At 40.0% G+C, this 19,326-nt stretch overlaps 1 protein-coding gene across 5 annotated transcripts in view; it reads left to right on the forward strand.

The window, feature by feature from the left end:
* The window catches only part of FRAS1 (Fraser extracellular matrix complex subunit 1), a 477,046-nt gene that overhangs the window by 349,332 nt on the left and 108,388 nt on the right, over positions 1-19,326 (forward strand). For all 5 annotated transcript variants that reach the window (XM_054554107.2, XM_054554103.2, XM_054554105.2 and 2 more), the window contains 6 exons: positions 2,758-2,872; positions 5,631-5,768; positions 8,161-8,193; positions 12,882-13,013; positions 14,080-14,205; positions 16,152-16,399. In XM_054554107.2, the coding sequence (XP_054410082.1) occupies positions 2,758-2,872; positions 5,631-5,768; positions 8,161-8,193; positions 12,882-13,013; positions 14,080-14,205; positions 16,152-16,399 (792 nt within the window). The remainder of the gene's footprint in view (positions 1-2,757; positions 2,873-5,630; positions 5,769-8,160; positions 8,194-12,881; positions 13,014-14,079; positions 14,206-16,151; positions 16,400-19,326) is intronic.

The following is a 19,326-nucleotide window of genomic DNA, read 5'->3' on the forward strand; positions in this document are numbered from 1 at the left end:
CCAGTGTCTAAGGATATAGAGGTACCGTTCCTCAAGATCAGGAATGTACAAGGACTTTTGGTGGGAAGCATGACAAATTGAGTCTGGGATGTACTAGTGAAGGGTGTGCTGGAGCAGAGTGAGTGAATTCACAGATGTGATAAGTGTGTGGGCTGGGGCAGGTCACACAGCATTTCATAGGTCATTGTAGGAACTTAGCTTTTCTTCTGATTAAAATGGGAAGACATTTCAGGGTGTTGAGCAGAGGTCTCATGTCCTTGTGAAAGGATCACACTGGCTGCTGTGCTGAAAGGGAGTGTAGGGGAGGCAAGAGAGCAATTGGGAGGCCACTGGGGTAATCCTGGGGAGAGACTGTGGCCCTCAGCAGAGTGGTGGCAGTGGGGTGGGAGAAACAGTTGGACTCTGGATATATTCAGAGGTAACATGGCCATTATGAAAAGAATTATTCTGTAATCTTCTTTTGTTGACAGATATACTATTTTTAAAGTGTCTTTTGCAATGATTTCTATGAAGTTTAATCTCTCATTTCTTACTATGTTTAATGGATAAATATTGAACATTCTAAGTAGCTAATATTAAAATTGATTATACTTTGATATATCTCAAACTCAATATTGCTTTCCTCATGGAATCAGTCCTTTTTATATGTAGTGTCTATTTCTATTAGGAGAAAAATAGTATCAATAAATTTCAAAATAGACTGTTATCTTGGCTGGAACATATTTCCCTTCCCGCAGTCCCATGTCCACATTAATTCCCTCTTTTTATCACTTTATTATTTTAAGGACATCTAGATTTTCAGAATATCGCAAGGTACTCTGAGAATGTTCAGTTATTATGATAGTTTTGATATTAAAAGGTAGCAAATAGTACCAAACAAGGTACAGAGCCTATACTTTTTTGTCTGTTAGTTGTACCCACATGTGTACATGTTTATAGGTGTGTACAAACATGTATTGGATAGTAACACCTTATATAGGGCATATAGTTTTAATTTGTTGTCCTTACTTGTTTTATATTAGGGTGAGAGACCAGCTGCTATTCGCAATTCTAATTTTCCTTGCTCATTACATTCCAGACCTGAGCAAGGGCCTGAAATATGACTCTTTACTATAGGGGGATTGTTCTAACCTGCAAATTCTGCCTCTCCCCAGGACAAATATGCCTTGGGGACAATTACAAAGCAACTGCAACCTACAATCTTTTCATGGTTAAAGGAAGAACACCACACCCTCCTCTATGAGCATTACTGAGCCCTGCTTAATCCCTTTCTAAATAAGGAGATTCCATCTGAAAGAAGGAGGGCTTCAAAGAGCAGGAGAGCATGTCACACTCTAACCCACCTTCAGGGGTCAGTTAGGAAGAGCCCATGATGAGCTGGATGTTTTTGTTCTGTTTTACAACAGCATGCCTGACCCAGGCGAGGGGCCCCAGCTCAGGCTAGTTTCCCTTTTCTCCTCTCCACACTGTTTTTGCTGCTGTCCCCAACCCACCACCATGCCTAGTGATGGGAGTCTGAAGCTCTCCTTTTTGTTTTTTAAGTGTTGCCACTGTTAGTGGGTTATGGATGTACACAGGGGAAGGGATAGTAAAAGCTACATTTGCATCAGCCCTCTGATTAACATTGCCTCATTTATTCACTGGGTCCTGAAAGCTGGAAGAGAAAAAGCAGTATCTAGTTCTTTTGACCAGTAGAATGGAGAAAAAGGGAAATATTGGCTATTATATGTGCTTTAATAAACAAATACCTCTTAAACCTCTGAATGCAAATGGTGAGCCTTTTTTGGTGTTTGGGGTGGGTTCACTTTTAGCCCTTTGTTACCAGAAGGCATCACAGTTTCCATTAGCAAAACAGGGGACCTGGGGGGCAATGCTCTGAAGAACTTCTTGGGGTGGAGACATAAATATCTCAGCTGAGTCCTTAGAACTTCTGGCCAGATTCAACTTAGCCCATTAAGTCAGAGGAGCAGCAGTGAGCTATGACCACCGCACTCCAGCCAGTGACAGAGCCAGACCCTGTCTCTTAAAGAAAACAAAAAGTCCAACAATGATAGACTGGATTAAGAAAATGTGGCACATATACACCATGGAATACTATGCAGCCATAAAAAATGATGAGTTCATGTCCTTTGTAGGGACATGGATGAAACTGGAAATCATCATTCTCAGTAAACTATCGCAAGAACAAAAAACCAAGCACTACATATTCTCATTCATAGGTGGGAAGTGAACAATGAGAACACATGGACACAGGAAGGGGAACATCACACTCTAGGGACTGTTGTGGGGTGGGGGGAGGGGGGAGGGATAGCATTGGGAGATATACCTAAAGTATAATAATAATAAATAAATTTAAAAAAAAAAGTTAGAGGAGAGACACAATGAGGCAGCTGTGAGTAGCAAGATAGTAGAATAGCCAGCTGGGAAGCCTCATTTGCAAACGTGTTCCCCTAGGTAAAAAGTAATAATATCGGAATCCCCACCGCATGCACTGGCATAACCCTGCGGGCAGTGTGGGGAGAGGAGACTAGGGTACAAGAAAACCTGAAAAGGACTCTCTAAACCTAGGAGGGGAAACTTGGGAAAAATCTGCAATGCAAGAGACCAGATCCTTCTTTTGAACTCTTGAAAATTTTACTAAGTGTGACTAATTTAAAAGCCCAGAGCAATTTTTTTTTTTCTTAATAAGGTCTGCTTTTGCCTCTGGCTTTTGTTTTTCATACCATGTGTTCCTCTTCCTTCTTAAACTTTGTTTAGGCTAGGGAAGATGGCCTGACTGTTATTCAGCCTCATTCCCTCTCCTTTATAAACTCTGAGAGGCCAAGTGGAAAGATTGTCTACAATATCACTGTACCTCTGCATCCAAATCAAGGTAAGATGTGCAGTAAATGATCTTTTGAGTGATATTATTATCTTCTAGTTTTAATATCAGTCTTAATATCTCTGGAGTTTTGTCTGCTTGTATACATACAGATATTTGTTGAGGTTTCAAGGAATAATGATTATTCATATTTCTTGCTCCTGTCTTCTAGTTTAGAACTAATTGAGAGAGAAAAAGACTATGGTCAGAAGGCGATGAATGTGATGGCTTTGGCACTGACATAGCATAGCATGCTGGATGGAGAATGTACATGCTACTGGGTTGAGCTCCCCTCCCACGTACTGGCAGAACTGGACACATAGCCATTGTCTCTGTAGGACCAGAGCCTTCCCTAGTAAGGTTATGACAGGAGAAAGGACCAGAATGAGCATATGTTCAGGATAAGGAGTTCTGCCAGGGAGCCCAAAGAGGGCTGAGCCACACATATTCAGTTCCTTCCCCGATTGGATACATTACTCCTCCTCCTATCTGGAAACATGGGAATGTAGAACTATAGTCAGAGGAGATTTGGGGCCCTGCCATCAGTCACCAGCCTTTAGATCTCTTGATTTTGGGCTTAACTAATAAGCCTATGCCTGTGTTAGTCCATTTTCATATTGGTATAAAGAAATAACTGAAACCGGGTAATTTATAAAGAAAAGAGGTTTAATTGGCTCATGGTTTCACAGGCTGTAGAGGAAGCATGGATGGGGAGGCCTCAGGAAACTTACAATCATGGCAGAAGCTGAAGGGGAAGCAGGTACATCTTACATGGCCAGAGCAGGAGGAAAGCGGGTGGGGGAGATGTCACACACTTTTAAATGACCAGATTTTGTTTAAAATCTCACTCACTCACTCACTATCACTAGGACAGCACCCAGGGGGATGGTGTTAAACCATTAGAGACTGCACCTGTGATCCAGTCACCTCCCACCAGAGCCTGCCTCCAACATTGAGGATTACAATTGAACATAAGATTTGGGTGGGGACACAGATCCAAATGACATCAAGGTCCAATAGAGGTGTGGCTGTTCTCACAGAAAGAAGATCAGCTTCTATTAAGATAATTCTGCTCCCACATCTGGGACTGTTCTCCCAAGACTAACCACTGCCCCAAATGTAATCCTGTCACATTATGAAATTCTCAAAGAGAAAGTCAAAAAATTAAATTCCATTATCCTATTGACAAAGTCCAAAGAAATTAAAAATCTAAAAGTCATCCCTCACCTTTGTAATCTGCTAAGTCATAGCTAATGGTTCTCCCTACATTGTCAGAGTCGAGATGGAGCCCTTTCAAGCCAGCAGCCTGGGCTGTCTTCTGGAGAATGATTTTTTCCCTCTCAGTCCCGCAGAAGGTGAATTAGTTCAACATCAAGCCTCACATGTGCCCTCCTTTTAAGGAGTGAATAGGACATGAGAAATGATCACAACATTAGTTCTATACCTGAAAAATTTAGAAACAACAGGCAAATCTGCAGCCCCTACAGCATTTATCACAAGCAGAGTGATAATTGCAGATTCAGTTCTTAGAATAATCAAGACCCATGTTACTGTAGCCAAAGATTATTGCAGAGTCTATGGAGTTTCTGAAGGAAAGAGGTTAGATTGAGAAAAATCTTTTTATAGTCTTACCAGCAGACCAATCTGTGCCAGTTTCTCAAGGACCTTTGAATTGAAACTCAACTGGGAGAATCTCATAATTACATTACCAAGTCTGTGACTTCTGGTAAATTACCTGGTCTAGGCTATGGTAGGGGCAGTAGTATGCATCTTACTATGTGTATTAGTCAAGGTTCTCTAGAGGGACAGAACTAATAGGACATATATATATATATAAAGGGGAGTTTATTAAGTATTAACTCCCACAATCACAAGGTCCCACAATAGGCCATCTGCAAGCTGAGGAGCAAGGACAGGCAGTTTGATTCCCAAAACTGAAGAGCTTGGAGTCCGATGTTCAAGGGCAGGAAGCATCCAGCACAGGAGAAAGATGTAGGCTGGGAGGCTAAGCCAGTCTAGTCTTTTCATGTTTTTACACCTGCTTTAGTTTTTTAATTTATATATTTATTTTTGAGATGGAGTTTCGCTCTTGTCACCCAGGCTGGAGTGTAGTGGTGCAATCTCAGCTCACTGCAACCTCCACCTCCTGGGTTCAAGGGATTCTCCTGCCTCAGCCTCCCAGGTAGCTGGGATTACGGGTGCGTGCCACCATACCTGGCTAATTTTTGTGTTTTTAGTAGATACAGGGTTTCACCATGTTGGCTGGGCTAGTCTTGAACTCCTGACCTCAGTTGATCCACCCACCTCAGCCTCCCAAAGTGCTGGGATTACGGGCATGAGCCACCACGCCCAGCCTCCCTGCCTTATATTCTAGCCATGCTGGCAGCTGATTCGATGGTGTCCGCCCAGATTGAGGGTGGGTCTGCCTTTCCCAGCCCACTGACTCAAATATTTATCTCTTTTGGCAACACCCTCACAGACACACCCAGGATCAATACTTTGCATCCTTCAATCCAATCAAGTTGATAGTCAGTATTAACCATCACACTATGGTTGGTATTTCGTGAATCTCAGTCAATACTCATTTGGGTTTCAGATTTGCCCTTTCCTTAAATAACCAGAGAATGGCATACCAAGAGCAACCTGAGAACAGTCAGTTTCTGAAGGATGTAAGACTTCCACCAACAAGAAGAGCAGGCTCTATGGCTCTAGTCATTCAGTCAGTGATGAGAATTACTGTTGATGCTCAGGCCAAATCTCTTCCTCCCAGGTATCATCGAGCACCGGGACCACCCTCACTCTCCTATTCGGTATTTCACGCAAGAGGATATTAACCAGGGCAAAGTCATGTACCGCCCTCCCCCGGCAGCACCCCACCTCCAGGAGCTCATGGCCTTCTCGTTCGCTGGTAATGCTCTCCTCTCTGCTTTGAGGCACCCAACTGCTCTCTGTGGCTCTACATGACAGGCTCGCCCTTACTCTCCCTGCAGTCCTCTGGACCACTTGGTGCCCCTGCTTTCTAGCTATTCAAAATAGCTTGAGACCTGTCAGCCAATATGTAACTTGGACTCAGTTCCATCTTTTTTTTTTTTCCATTTATTCATGCATTGAGGCATACTTTCAGTAAATCTTTATTTTGTGCCTCCTATGTGCCAATCACTGAATGAGGCCTTGGAGATATATTGGCAAGCAAAAAGAGGCATGGATTCTGCTCTTGGTGGTTTAAGGAGGTATAGAGAGATAATTTGATAAATAACCCCAGGAATGAATGTTTAATTGCAGTCTGGGATAAGAGCTCTGAGGAAGAGGGAGAAAGATCAGTGGTGGAATTACACATAACCAGACTGACCTAGACTGAGAGCTCAATAAAGATACTGGCAGTGGAGGGATGGGTAGAAGCTGACGAGGAAAAGTGTGTGTATTTGGATGGTCAGGAAAATGTCCCTGAAGGAAGAGCACCAGCTCCAGGTACAGAGGCCTGGGGAAGGAGAGAATGTGGTGTCCTTGTGTCTGAAATGTGAAGGGTCAGGCAGAGCAGGAATGCGTCTGGTGGGAGAGACAGAGGCCATACCTGACAGACCCTCGAAGCCTGTAAGGATTTGGGTTGTTATCCCAACATCAAGAGGAACCCAGTGGAAGTTTTCAGGTATAGGGAACTAGGGAACGGCCTTTCAAAAGAAACTCTTTGACTGCAGTGATGTCAATGGACTTGATGAGGAGGCCAGGGTGGATGGTACGAGGGTAAGGGGAGGCCATTGAGAGTCCTGCAGTACCTCAGGGGAGGTTTCATGTAGCCATGGGGCATGCAGGCAACCTTTTGGGATAAAACCAGAATTTGGTAGAAGACACCTTTTTAATGGAAGAGAAGTCTGAATGGAAGAATAACTAAGTTTCTCATTAAAGCCAGTGTGTGCCCTTCCACAAAGCCCAGCATACCCTTAATCCCTGCCACCCTATCTCTTCCCTTGATCCAGTCATCAAGGTTGCTGACCAGAAAGCAGGAGTTTTATGTCCCTACCCTTAAATATTTTTATGCCTTTGACTATTCCAAAAATAGTAGTGCCTATTTCTTTCTTTTCTTTTTTTAAGATGGAGTCTCACTCTGTCATACAGGCTGGAGTGCAGTGGCATAATCTTGGCTCACTGCAACTTCCACCTCCTAGATTCAAGAGATTCTCCTGCCCCAGCCTCCCGAGTAGCTGGGATTACAGATGCGTGCCACCACACCTGGCTAAGTTTTGTATTTTTAGTAGAGACGGGGTTTCACCATATTGGTCAGGCTGGTCTTGAACTCCTGACCTCATGATCCACCTGCCTCGGCCTCCCAAAGTGCTGGGATTACAGACATGGGCCACAGCGCCCAGCCACTAGTGCTTATTTCTTTATGATCTTTAAGGTGTATGTACTACATAACACCATGAATATAGGGTATTCTTTTTATACAGTAGCTTTATCCATACACAAAAGTGGTGATTTCTTAATGGTGAGTTGAACATGGTTTAAGTAAGTTTAGATTTTTTTGATTATGGTAAACATTTAAAATGATGTTTGCCATTATGTAATATAAGTTTAATCGCCCAGAAAACAGTTAACTCCTCAATTACATTGAAAATCTCTAACGGTGGGTATAGGCTTCCTCTTTAGTATCTGTACACAGTGTTTAGTAACTGGATAACTAATAGCCCGTGAAAATGTTTATGGGTCTGTAACCCCTATGTTACAAGTCCAACTTTATAAGAAACACAGGATATCCTGGGATTAGAGGGAAAGAAAACATGTCAGCCGTGGTTGAAGTCATCCACTAAACTCGCCCGAGTTCCTAGAGCCTCTTCAGAGAGAGCAGAGTCCTGTGCTGTATAATCTATGGGATAAATGCTTCAAGATAAATCTCTCACATGGTTACAGTGTGTAAATCAATGTCTTGGCATCACTCAATTCTACAATGGAATTGACCCACCTGAGAGCCCTGTCAGTGATATACGACTCACCCGCATTCACCGATTTGTAGGATTTTATGTACTGATAAAATGGGTTCTGAATGAATGTATTATAAATCATGCTAACTGCTGCGATATAAAATTATTCCACTATGTGGTCCTTTTTGCTATTTAAAATTAATGTTGACACCATTAAATTCAACATAACATTAGCAAATGACCTGGTGATCTTTCCTTAAAAAAGAATAATTTAGATTAAAACATTCTTTAATTTCCTAACCTCTGCCCTTTATTTTGTACCTTCCCTATCTCTGTCTGACCCCAAAGTGTTTAATATACTGATTGTCTCTCTTACTCTTTTAGGTCTCCCAGAATCAGTGAAATTCCACTTCACAGGTAAAGATTCATCTAAATTTTATTAGAAAGTGAAATTTTTTCTTTCCTTATTAGTTATTTCTTTTTGTTCCCATCATCATTATTTTTAGCTATTTTCTAAGAACTACTTAAAAATTATGTAATTTTTCTTCTAAAACAAATTTCTTCTAAAATTAAACAAATGGTTAGTTAAATAGCAACTAACCATAGTTAAATAAGTTAGTTAAATAGCTTAACTTTATAGTCATAGGAAAAAAATCTACCAAGGATGCTAAAAGTTAATGTTTAAGAGCCAGGCATGGTGGCTCATGCCTGTAGTCCGGCACTTTGGAAGGCTGAGGGGGGAGCAACACTTAAGCCCAGGGGTTCAAGACCAGCCTGGACAACAATGCAAGACCTTGTCTATTAAAAAAAAAACTTATCTGGATGATGGTGGCGCACGCCTGGAGTCCTAGCTACTCAGGAGGATCCCTTGAGCCCAGGAGGTCAAGGATAGAGTGAGCTATGACTGCGCTACTGCACTGCAGCTTGGACAATAGTGAAACCCTATCTCAAGAAAAAAAAAATTAATGTTTAAGCCCAATTTCAACGTGTCCTAATATCCATTAAAGAGTTAATAGTAACTAAGATCCTAAACCCTGCATCCAGGTGACCTGGGGTTCAGCTTTCCCTGGGAAAGTTTCTTACATCTCTGTGCCTGAATGCCTCATTCATAAATGGGGATAATAATAATAATAATAATAAATGTAAAGCTCCAAGAATGATTATTGCTACATAATCATTACTATATTATACTTAGCTAATAAACAGTAGTTGTATAAAAATCTTGAACAGAGCCATTCATGGAATCCCTTGTTACTGGAGGGAAAAGGCTTACTACCTAGAGGCGAGTCAAGAAACTTGGATGTGGAAGACCTCTGCATTCCTAGTTTTAGCTCATAGTGCAATAGAAGCAGGATGCCAATCAGCAAAAGCAGAGTCAGACCTGGTATCTATGCTACGCCACCATAGGATAAGCTTCTTTCTTGTTTAGGTCTATAGTGAGGATGATTGACCATAAATAGCATCATTAAATTGCTGTTTGGATGGGATTGACTATTCCATTAGAATCAACCATCGATGTGCCCTGTTACATTTCATGGAGGGAAAAATGTTAGCAGTAGAGTTGCCTCTCTCTAACTCCCAGCTCTTCCTTTCTTCTGTGAGGATTAAAAATCACACTTGAATCAATAGTAAATTTCAGTGTTGTGTTACTGTTGATATGAACCCAGTATCAGCTCATTTCTAGTCATAGGCCTTTACATAATTCATACAATTAGCAATGATATATAGCAGATTTTTATATTTTATAAAACAATTTACAATAAAAGTTGTCCTATTTAATTCTTATAACAATATTTTAAGGATGGATATTATTTTCAGCATTTTAAACCTGAGGATACCAAAAATCATTAAGAGTAGATAACCTGGCTGGGTGCAGTGGCTCACACCTGTACTCCCAGCACTTTGGGAGGTGTGAGGCGGGAGGATTGCTTGAGCCCAGGAGTTCAAGACTAGCCCACGCACATAGTAATATTCCTTGTAATCTCAACTACTCAGGAGGCTGAGGTGGGAGGATTGCTTGAACTGGGGAGGTTGAGGCTGCAGTGAGCCATCATTGTGCCATTGTACTCCAGCTGGGTGACAGAGTGAGACCCTGTCTCAAAAAAAAAGTAGATGATCTGCTCAGATTTCCACATCAGGTAGACAGTAGAACCAGGATTTTAATACAAGTTTCTGACTTAGAGCATGAGCATGGAATAGCTAGTTTAGTCTGACATGTATGTGTGTTGGTTATGAAAAGTGAGTGTCATGGTAGTATGCCATTTTGGTTTCCAAGCCTCAACTCTTACCTGAAAGCTTGAGTAGGTGAAGGGTTAACAATTAACTTGTCTAGGACTTTAAGTTAAAATGATCCTTGAACCTATTATACAGTCCCATGGGACTAGAGCTTGGGCTGACCTTAAATTATCTTGCTTCTGCCAGATGTTCCTTTTTTATTGATTTTAAAGAAGAAAAACTCTTGGTATCTAGTAGAAAGCCATTTCCTTTAGGAGAGTTTTGTGAGAGAGAATTTTAAAATGGACAGTTAATGAATAAGGCAGGAAAAAGCCCAAGAGCTGACATTAATTTGTAGAATGAAGGGGAACCACCCATTCTGGTGAATCAGCTAAGATGAGAAGGAAAGCTGATGTTCCTGGGACCTGACTGACTTTAAGACAAATGCAGAAGCTCTGGAGAGCAGTTCTGAGCAAGGAAGACACTTAAGTCAAGTGGTGCTCACAGGGGCATTTAGCCCAAAAAGGCATTTGACTGTTTCTCAAAGAAATTAGAGACATTCCTTAAAGAAAGGGATAAATATGCAATTGCTGACATTTTGATTGGAAGTTTATATGATTGCTTGCAAAACCCTGTACCCAAGTGATAGCTAGTTATGTAATATGCACCAGAAAATAGCTTTTTTCCACTTACTTACAGAGTCAAGAATATGCCTTGGTCACACTAAACAGCTGTATGATGTGACCAAAGCTCTTTAATTTTGTACCTTTTCCCTCCTCCTGTAAAATAAGGATGTTGAAAGCTTCCTGGACTTCCTCCCTGGTATGGTTTGAATGTCCCTTCCAAAACTCATGTTGAAACTTAATCCTCAATGTGGCAGCATTGAGAGGTGGGGCTTTTACAAGGTGATTGAAACCTGAAGGCTCTGCCCTCGTGAATGGTTTAATCATTAATGGATTAGTGGATTAATGGTTAATCATGGGAGGGGAGCTGGTGGCTTTCTAAACAGAGAACAAGAGACTTAAAATCCCAAGCTCAGCCCCCTCGCCACGTGACTGCCTACACTGCCTCACGACTCTTCACAGAGTCCCCAACACCAGAAGGCTCTCACCAAATGTATCCCCTCAACCTTGGACTTCCCAGCCTTCATATGTGAAAGAAATAAATTCCTCTTCTGATGAATTACCCAGTTTTAGGTTTTCTGTTATAAGCAACAGAAAATGGACTATGACATTCCCACTCAGAAATAAGACTAATGTAAAATATAAAGTAAAATAAGATTGCATTTTGCAACTAGTTCTTAACTTAGATTACAGGGACCTCAGAGAATCCTGAATCCACTAAAATTTATGAAAAAGTTTGTATGCTTGTCAGCAAATCCCCAATAATTAAGAACCATCTGTGCCTATTTTTGAAGATCCAGAGAGGAGATTGAACGTAAAGAAGCAATGACAATAATTTTGACACTTGTCTGAATGACCAGAGCCATAAAACCTTCATTCTCATATGGATAATGTCGTCTCACCTTCAATAGGGCTGTTTCTGAACATCTCCAAGACATGGAGTGTACCTTATAAAATTTAACCGTATCTTTCAGATCTGTCTCAAGGGAAAGACAAATCTAAAACTTGAATAGAATCACTACTACAAGTCGTTGAGCAATGCTTGACTTTGCTTAAGCAAGATTCTTGCTGGCTTGTTAGTAAGTCCAGAAGAAAGTGAGGAAGGAAACTAGTTTCTCATAACCAACCCATAGACAAGCTTATCACACATTTAAAATAATTGACAGTGCAGTTTTCTTAAAGACCACTACAGATAAACACATTGATGAGTCGATGATACAAATATCCCTCAAAAACTGGCTTTTAGGGAAAAGATAGGGTGTTAAGTTATGGAAAAGTGGAAATAAGCATCAAGGGTGAGGCAATTCTGCTCTCGTATTTCCCTCAGAGATGGGTGTTCACTTGGATGTCAAAAAATCCAGCGAAATAAAATCTTAAGGTCACTGTTTTGTTCACTATTTATGTCATTGTGCATCATGACCAAGTAAAAATGGATCTGCTTACTTCTAAACTAATGCCATTAGAGACACTGGTATGGGTATTTTCTGTCCTTTTAAAAAGTATTCTTTTTTTTTGAGACGGAGTCTCACTCTATCACCCAGGCTGGAGTGCAGTGGTGCAATCTCGGCTCACTGCAAGCTCCACCTCCCGGGTTCACGCCATTCTCCTGCCTCAGCCTCCTGAGTAGCTGGGACTGCAGGTGCTCACCACCACGCCTGGCTAATTTTTTGTATTTTTTAGTAGAGACAGGGTTTCATCGTGTTAGCCAGGATGGTCTCGATCTCCTGACCTCGTGATCCGCCTGCCTCGGCCTCCCAGAGTGCTGGGATTACAGGTGTGAGCCGCCGTCCCCGGCCAAAAGTATTCTTTTCTAATGAGACATAGACATGCCACTTCTAAAAGAGTTCATGAAAGAAAATATTTATTTGGAATAGTAAGGGAATGAATTGAATCAAGAAATATTTCCATAATCAAAAGCCTTTACCAGTAGCACCTATGGGTGCAGATTTTGTGTTACCTTCCTTTCCACTAACATTTATCAAGATCACCTTTGTTGTGAAAGTAGCCTCTTAGAATGATTTTGTTATTATGATTCTTTATCTTTTTTCTTATCCATAGAAAAAAGAATAGCTCACAGTATCTTGCTTGCTTACTTTCTTCATTTGTAAGCATGTCTTCAAAGGTTAAAGTAGTGTAAAAAAGTTTCTAGCTACATATTTGTGGAAACTGCCTGAAGATGACCAGACTACAAGTTGATTCGTGTGTGTGTGCGCGTGTCTTTGTGTGTGTGTGTGTGTCTCTGTGTGTGTGTGTGTTTATCCTTTTCAGTTTCGGATGGAGAACACACAAGTCCGGAGATGGTCCTCACCATTCACTTACTTCCCAGTGATCAGCAACTGCCAGTGTTCCAGGTCACAGCTCCACGGCTGGCGGTCAGCCCAGGAGGCAGCACTTCTGTAGGTAAGAACCGGGGGCCTGATAGAAACATGGCTTTGGAAATGGGATCATATTGCTGCTCCTTTTCAAACGTCTTGATGGTTGCCAAAAAAGCAAAGTCTTCCTCCAGAAGTTGCCTGCATTCTCACCTGTATCCTTCCTCCTGCCCATTTCTGTGCAAACAGAAGCCGCACAGAGAGAAGGAAATGAAGCCTTCAGAGGCCAGTGTTCAGTGATGGAACACAACACGGAACTGATTTTCCAGGAGTTTGCTTTGATGCCATCACTAAAATGTAAAGTAATAGAGTGGCGAGAAGAACATAGAGGGGAGCAGGATTTCAATGGCAGCTCTTGTTTCTATTTTGAAAGTGAAGAGTAGCAGGAGAAATGTCAGGTCACAAGAAGCTTCAGAAGTTGTGAAGAACTAGAGTTGACCCAGTTATTTTGTATATAATTGTATTACTAATTAGTGAATTTACTCTTTAGAAATGTATTCTTTTATCAAGAGCATTTTACTAATAAACAGTAGGTATTGTGATTTTTGTTAGGTGTGTTCTACAGATCCTTATCCAGTTTCTACGTATGGGTTTTGGTCTAAAATTAATTATTACCAAACTTACAAATAAGCCATGTGTACAAGGACTACTGTCACTTTAACCGTACACCTCACCTTTGTGATCATTGCTCACTTGGCTCTTTGTAGCTTTAGAAAAATAAGAAGGAACGAAACAATGAAATGCCAAACAGTTTATAGGAGGATTTTCTGGAAGAAAATCTAACCCAGCTAGTCAGGGTTGACCTACCTGTGGGCTTCCTCTGTGCATGCTGTCATTTGTATGGAAGAAAAAAGGTGTTCTAAATTCAGATCTACCTTATGTGAACTTTTGGAAGAACCTACTTGCAATATGGGAATTGACTGTATTATCTATTTTTACTCTTTTGTGCCTGATTGGAATGAAGCAGTGCTTTCTGATAACAATCAGATTACCCACAGCGTGACTCCTAGCTTGGCCTGCGGTTTTAATATATACAGTCTATCGTCTTTAATGTATGCTTTCTCTCTTACCATGCTTCCTTCTCCTTGCTGCAGGACTTCAGGTGGTAGTAAGAGACACTGAGACAGCACCCAAAGAACTCTTCTTTGAGCTTCGGAGACCTCCACAGCATGGTGTGCTCCTTAAGCACACAGCTGAGTTCCGAAGGCCGATGGCCACAGGTAGATACACACTCTGTCACTGACCTGCTTGGAGAATTTTTTGCCCTACAATCAGTTGTATGTGTCTCAGACAAGAGCAAAGCGTCTTTGCGATACAGACTATGAGGAGCTATTTTGTGGGTAGTTTCATTGGCTTTGATATTTGAGACTTCTTCGTGTTCCCACTTCCACCCCTGCCCCACAACTGCCCCCGGCCCCACCTTGAACCCTGTGAAACCAGTTCCTTAAACTATAGGTGAAATGGGTGATTTCTGAAACTTGGAGTAAATGCATTCAAAATGACACCATATGAGGGATCAGCTGCCACTTTCCTAGCACTGTTCGTGGAGATGAAACTGTCTTAATTTGGCATGTGAATCTTCACAATATTTTTAGCGCTGTGACTCTGATAGTGTTAACTACATCTATCTTCATCCATTAAAAAAAGGAACACATTTTTGAAGTATTATCTATGTGATATAACAGTGTGGTAATGTGATCGGCTTTCCAAAATAATTCTTATTGTGCTTCCTTTGATTATAAAAAATAATATATGTTTATTATTTAGAAGGTACAGAAAAACACAAAGAACACAAGTGAATCTAATTTTTTAATAGTCAGCCCTTATGCATTGAAGTGAATATTATCCTTCTCAAAGTACCCACCTCTGGATGCTATATGTTCTTCCAGCAATCTCTACTTTCTCAAAACCTCTGTATGATTCCTTTTAGAGATGCAGTAATCCATCCTTCTGAATATCAGTGGTGGGCTAATCTTTGCTACTGATGGTAGACGGAATTTTAAAGAACAACCAGTAAGCATTTGGGAGTCACAAAGGTAGATTCAAAAATTCACTGAACTAAAGAAATGTCATTAGAATAGATCTGAAACATTTCCAGGGAACTACTTTAGGAACATAACAGTTATTGTCTAATTTCTTTAACATTGCATTTAATCTGTATATGTGCAGTTAACCTGTATATGTGCAGTTAACATATAAAATCTAAAGGTGTTGATAAAAAGTTAGTTTTATTACGTTTTTATAGGCATAATGTCACTAGCACCAGTAAAATACATTAACACAGTGTTGAGACAGAAGGCTTAGAAGATGAATAGAGAGAATGAGTAAATTCTTCAATCTCAATACATAGCACTAGTTATTAGAACTAATAATCTATCAAAAGATAGAGTTGAATATAATATCCAAGAAGATAAATTTCACAACTGTGTTCTGTGAAATCATTAGGGCTCATGGCACTAAGAGGCATTTCTCATAAAAAGGGTTCCATGACAAGTTTGAGAAGCTTTAATATTTATATACTAAAATGAATCCTGCAGTATAAAAAATATCTTAAATTTTATTTATTCACATTTTCCACAAAGGTATGTGAACTTGAAATTTTTTTTTTACGTAATGCCTATCAAATTTATCATGAATTAGTACTCCAGACGGCACAGTTTAGGTTTCTAACTTAAAGTATATTTTTTTCATTTTTAATTTTAAAAACTCCAAATAAAGCAAAAACTTCTTAAAGGTTCATCAAGTATAATTTATTTTCTTCACTTTTTCAAAAAATTTTCAGTATCAAGATTCCAAAAGAGCTGTCATAAAGAATAGAGGTTTGTTCTTTATTTTTCTAGAACTGGGAGTAATGACTAGATATTATAGAGGCAGATTTTAGCTCAATATGATTAAGAACTTAAAAACAAACCTAGAGCTATCTTCAGTGGAATTAGCTATCTTGTAAAACAATGATCCTCCCACCTTGAAAAGTGGAGAAACTAATTACCCTTTTTCAAGGGTGGTGTAAAGGGAATCCTATAGTAGGTGAGTGGTTGGATTAGCTTGTAACTCCCTGAGTTTATGATCCTATACGAATCTTAAAATCCTGAAAACAACGGTGCTGTATAATGAAAAGCATTATTCCCAGAAGCAACTCATTTGCAATTTGTTTTATTCTTGGAAGGTGACACTTTCACCTATGAGGATGTTGAGAAAAATGCTCTACAATATATACATGATGGTTCCTCTACCCGGGAAGACAGCATGGAGATCTCAGTCACAGATGGCCTCACGGTGACAATGCTGGAAGTGAGAGTAGAAGTGTCCCTGTCAGAAGACCAAGGTCCTCGACTGGCTGCTGGCTCCTCTCTGAGCATTACTGTTGCCAGTAAAAGCACAGCCATAATCACTAGGTCACACCTTGCTTACGTGGTAAGTTCTTCCATTTGCTGTATTTGTTCTCTACCGCACCTTCTGATGGGGCAGACTGGGCAGCAATGCCATGGCTGAATATTTGGGGCAGCAGGTATATGGTCACGTAAAGAACATTTTTCTCAGCTTCCCTACCTTCTACTGTTAGGAGTAGTTACGCTGTTCATCCTGCTTCTCTCAGTGTCTCATGAGCAGACAAGTGAATGAGAAAACACAATGAGTATGTGTATGGATGGATGTTTGTCAACAGGAGAGGGGCCTAGTGTCATAAAAGCCCAAGTTCCCATTGATTAAGCTCCATTCATTATATTTCCAATGGGAAGTTTAGGAAAAAACATTTTAGAACTTATGTGATCAATGACTAATAGGTAATGATGTTTCACGGCCCCTGAGAGAAAGCCCACTTGTCATCAGTTTCTGTCTCAGGTCTAGTCTAGATGGAATGCTGAAAAATCCGTGCAGCAGTGCCTCTCTGTCAGATTTCCCAGCCAGTTCACTGACTCACCCTCCTTCTTGTGCCCCACAAGAAGCAGTGTGATTAGGAGGCCAAGGAGAGGATCAAGGACTAGGGTTTGTTTCCCTGTCTGGCCCTAAGTTTATAAGTGATCCTGGGTAATTAAACTCATCTTCTTCCTTTGATTCTACCTCAGGAGCTAAGGATAATGAGGATGATTAATTTTATTTTACAGTTATGTATGTTGTAAGCAGATATGTGCTCTCTATGTAAACATAATAATGACTAGTTTTTACAATGCCTTGAAAGGAAGAATGATTATCTGAATGCTAATCATATTGAATTTTTCCTTTACTAATCTTAAAGTTCCAACTGATGACCTAGACTTTTATTTTTTTAATGCTGTATACTTTTAAGTAACCCTTTTCTGGGCTGAAGAATCTCACTATAAAATGTAGTCCTGAATAGCAGCATGTAAGATCAAGCATTGGCCTGGGAACAATTGCTTTTACACAGATTTTCCCCTCAAATGGTCCTTTCTTCAGTTATGGGAAACTGCATTCCACCCTAATTCTTCTCACGGGTCTATTCTAGTTTCATAACAGCTTTGATTTTGTTTTTTGTTTTTAATTGACAGATGATTTTTACTGTAAGTTATGGTTTTTTGAATCTTATGAAACTCGTGAATTCATAAAAATGTATGAATTCAGATTTAATCAGTCGATCACCAGGGCTTGAAAAATGTTTCACAGTCCAAAATAGCGCTCCAGGAGCAGTTCCTGCCCATTAACTGCATATTATAAGCTGCATATCAAAATGCAAGCCCATTGGCAACTGAACATGTATTTTCAGAAACTGATTGAATGTGAATTTACCCACCAGAGCAGAAAAACTCCAAAAGAACTATTCTAGCCTGCTGAAAGCATAGCATACATTTTAAAGACTTAGGTAGGTTATACACTAACTTTCTCTGAGGGTTGTAGAAGAATTTTGTACTAAGAGTCATGGAAAAACTTTTCCAGATATGCATAGTTAGAAAGTTTTCGGTGAACATCTAGAAAGATTGGAAAAGCCATCTGAAATCCTAGTCACAAATGGGGCAGAGTATAAAGGGTTAGGAACAGATGAGTCTGTTCTTAGTTTAAGTGTTATTAACTGGAAGAGAGTGATACAATGTTGGAGGAGACAAAAAGGCAAAAGTTGGATTTTGTGTAATTTGCTTCTTAGCAGTGGTTTTATATACACAGTTTGCTATGCACTGCGAGTAAACAGGAAAAGAACAGCATGAGTTCTGGAGTTAAAATGGATGGATCTTAATCCAAGCTCACCACTTACTAGCATCGTGACCCTTAGCAAGTTATTTAAACTCTCTAGGCCTCGGTTTTCTCATATGTAATATGGGGAGGATAAAATTAATCTTAAAATGGTAATAGCATTTCTATGAACCAGCCAAAAATAAAATTATTCAAAATATGATTCTGTGTATAATAACATTACATATTACATACCTATGAGTACATGTAACAAAAGTTATGTAACTTCTAGGGAAAATTGATGCTATGACTGACTATGTAGAAAATAATCTCTTAACAAAAAGTATTAGAAAAAAAGGAGAATTTATCAAGGGGCCAGATATGAGATCAACAGACAGCAATAGCATTTCTATATATAAGCAAAAAAAGAAAAAAGCCAGTAAATGTAACTAAAAAGATCTTACCATGATAGCATTAAGAAAAAAGCATGTCCTTTGGTCTAAATCTAGCAAAAACCAGGCAGTATTTTTACAGGGAAAATTATAACACTTAATTTACAGACGTTTAAAACGTATTAAATAAATGAAAAGACATGCCATATTCATGAGTAGGAACATTTAATATTGAAAAGGCATTAGTTCCCTCGCCAGATGATCTTTCAATTCAATTCAGTTCCAATCAAAAGCCTAATGGACTTTTTATAGATCTTAGTAAGCTGATTCTAAAATATGTAAGAAAGAACACCAGCCTGGACAACATGGCAAGACCCTGTCTCTACAAAAATACAAAAATTATCCAGGCATGTTAGCTCATGCATGTATTCCCAGCTACTTGGGGGCTGAGGTGGGAGGATTGCTTGAGCCCAGGAGGTTGAGGCTTCAGTGAGCCTTGATTGGACCACTACACTCTGCACTTGCTCCAGGGTGGATGACAGAGTAAGCCGCTGTCTCAAAAACAAACAAACAAACAAAAACAAACAATGAACATTCTGAAAAAGAATAGTAGGAAGGCAAGGGGATTTACCTTACCAGATACCAACATGTATTAAATATACAGCATTTAAAATAGTGTAGCAGAGGAATATGTTAGACAATCCAAAAGCAGACTCACACATGGAACTGTAACATAAAACAGAGATGCTAGCTGGGTGTGGTGGCTCATGCCTGTAATCCCAGCACTTTGGGAGGACGAGGCATGTAGATCATTTGAGGTCAGGAGTT

Source organism: Pongo abelii, chromosome 3 (genome assembly GCF_028885655.2).
Source record: "Pongo abelii isolate AG06213 chromosome 3, NHGRI_mPonAbe1-v2.0_pri, whole genome shotgun sequence".
Taxonomy (NCBI): Eukaryota; Metazoa; Chordata; class Mammalia; order Primates; family Hominidae; genus Pongo; species Pongo abelii.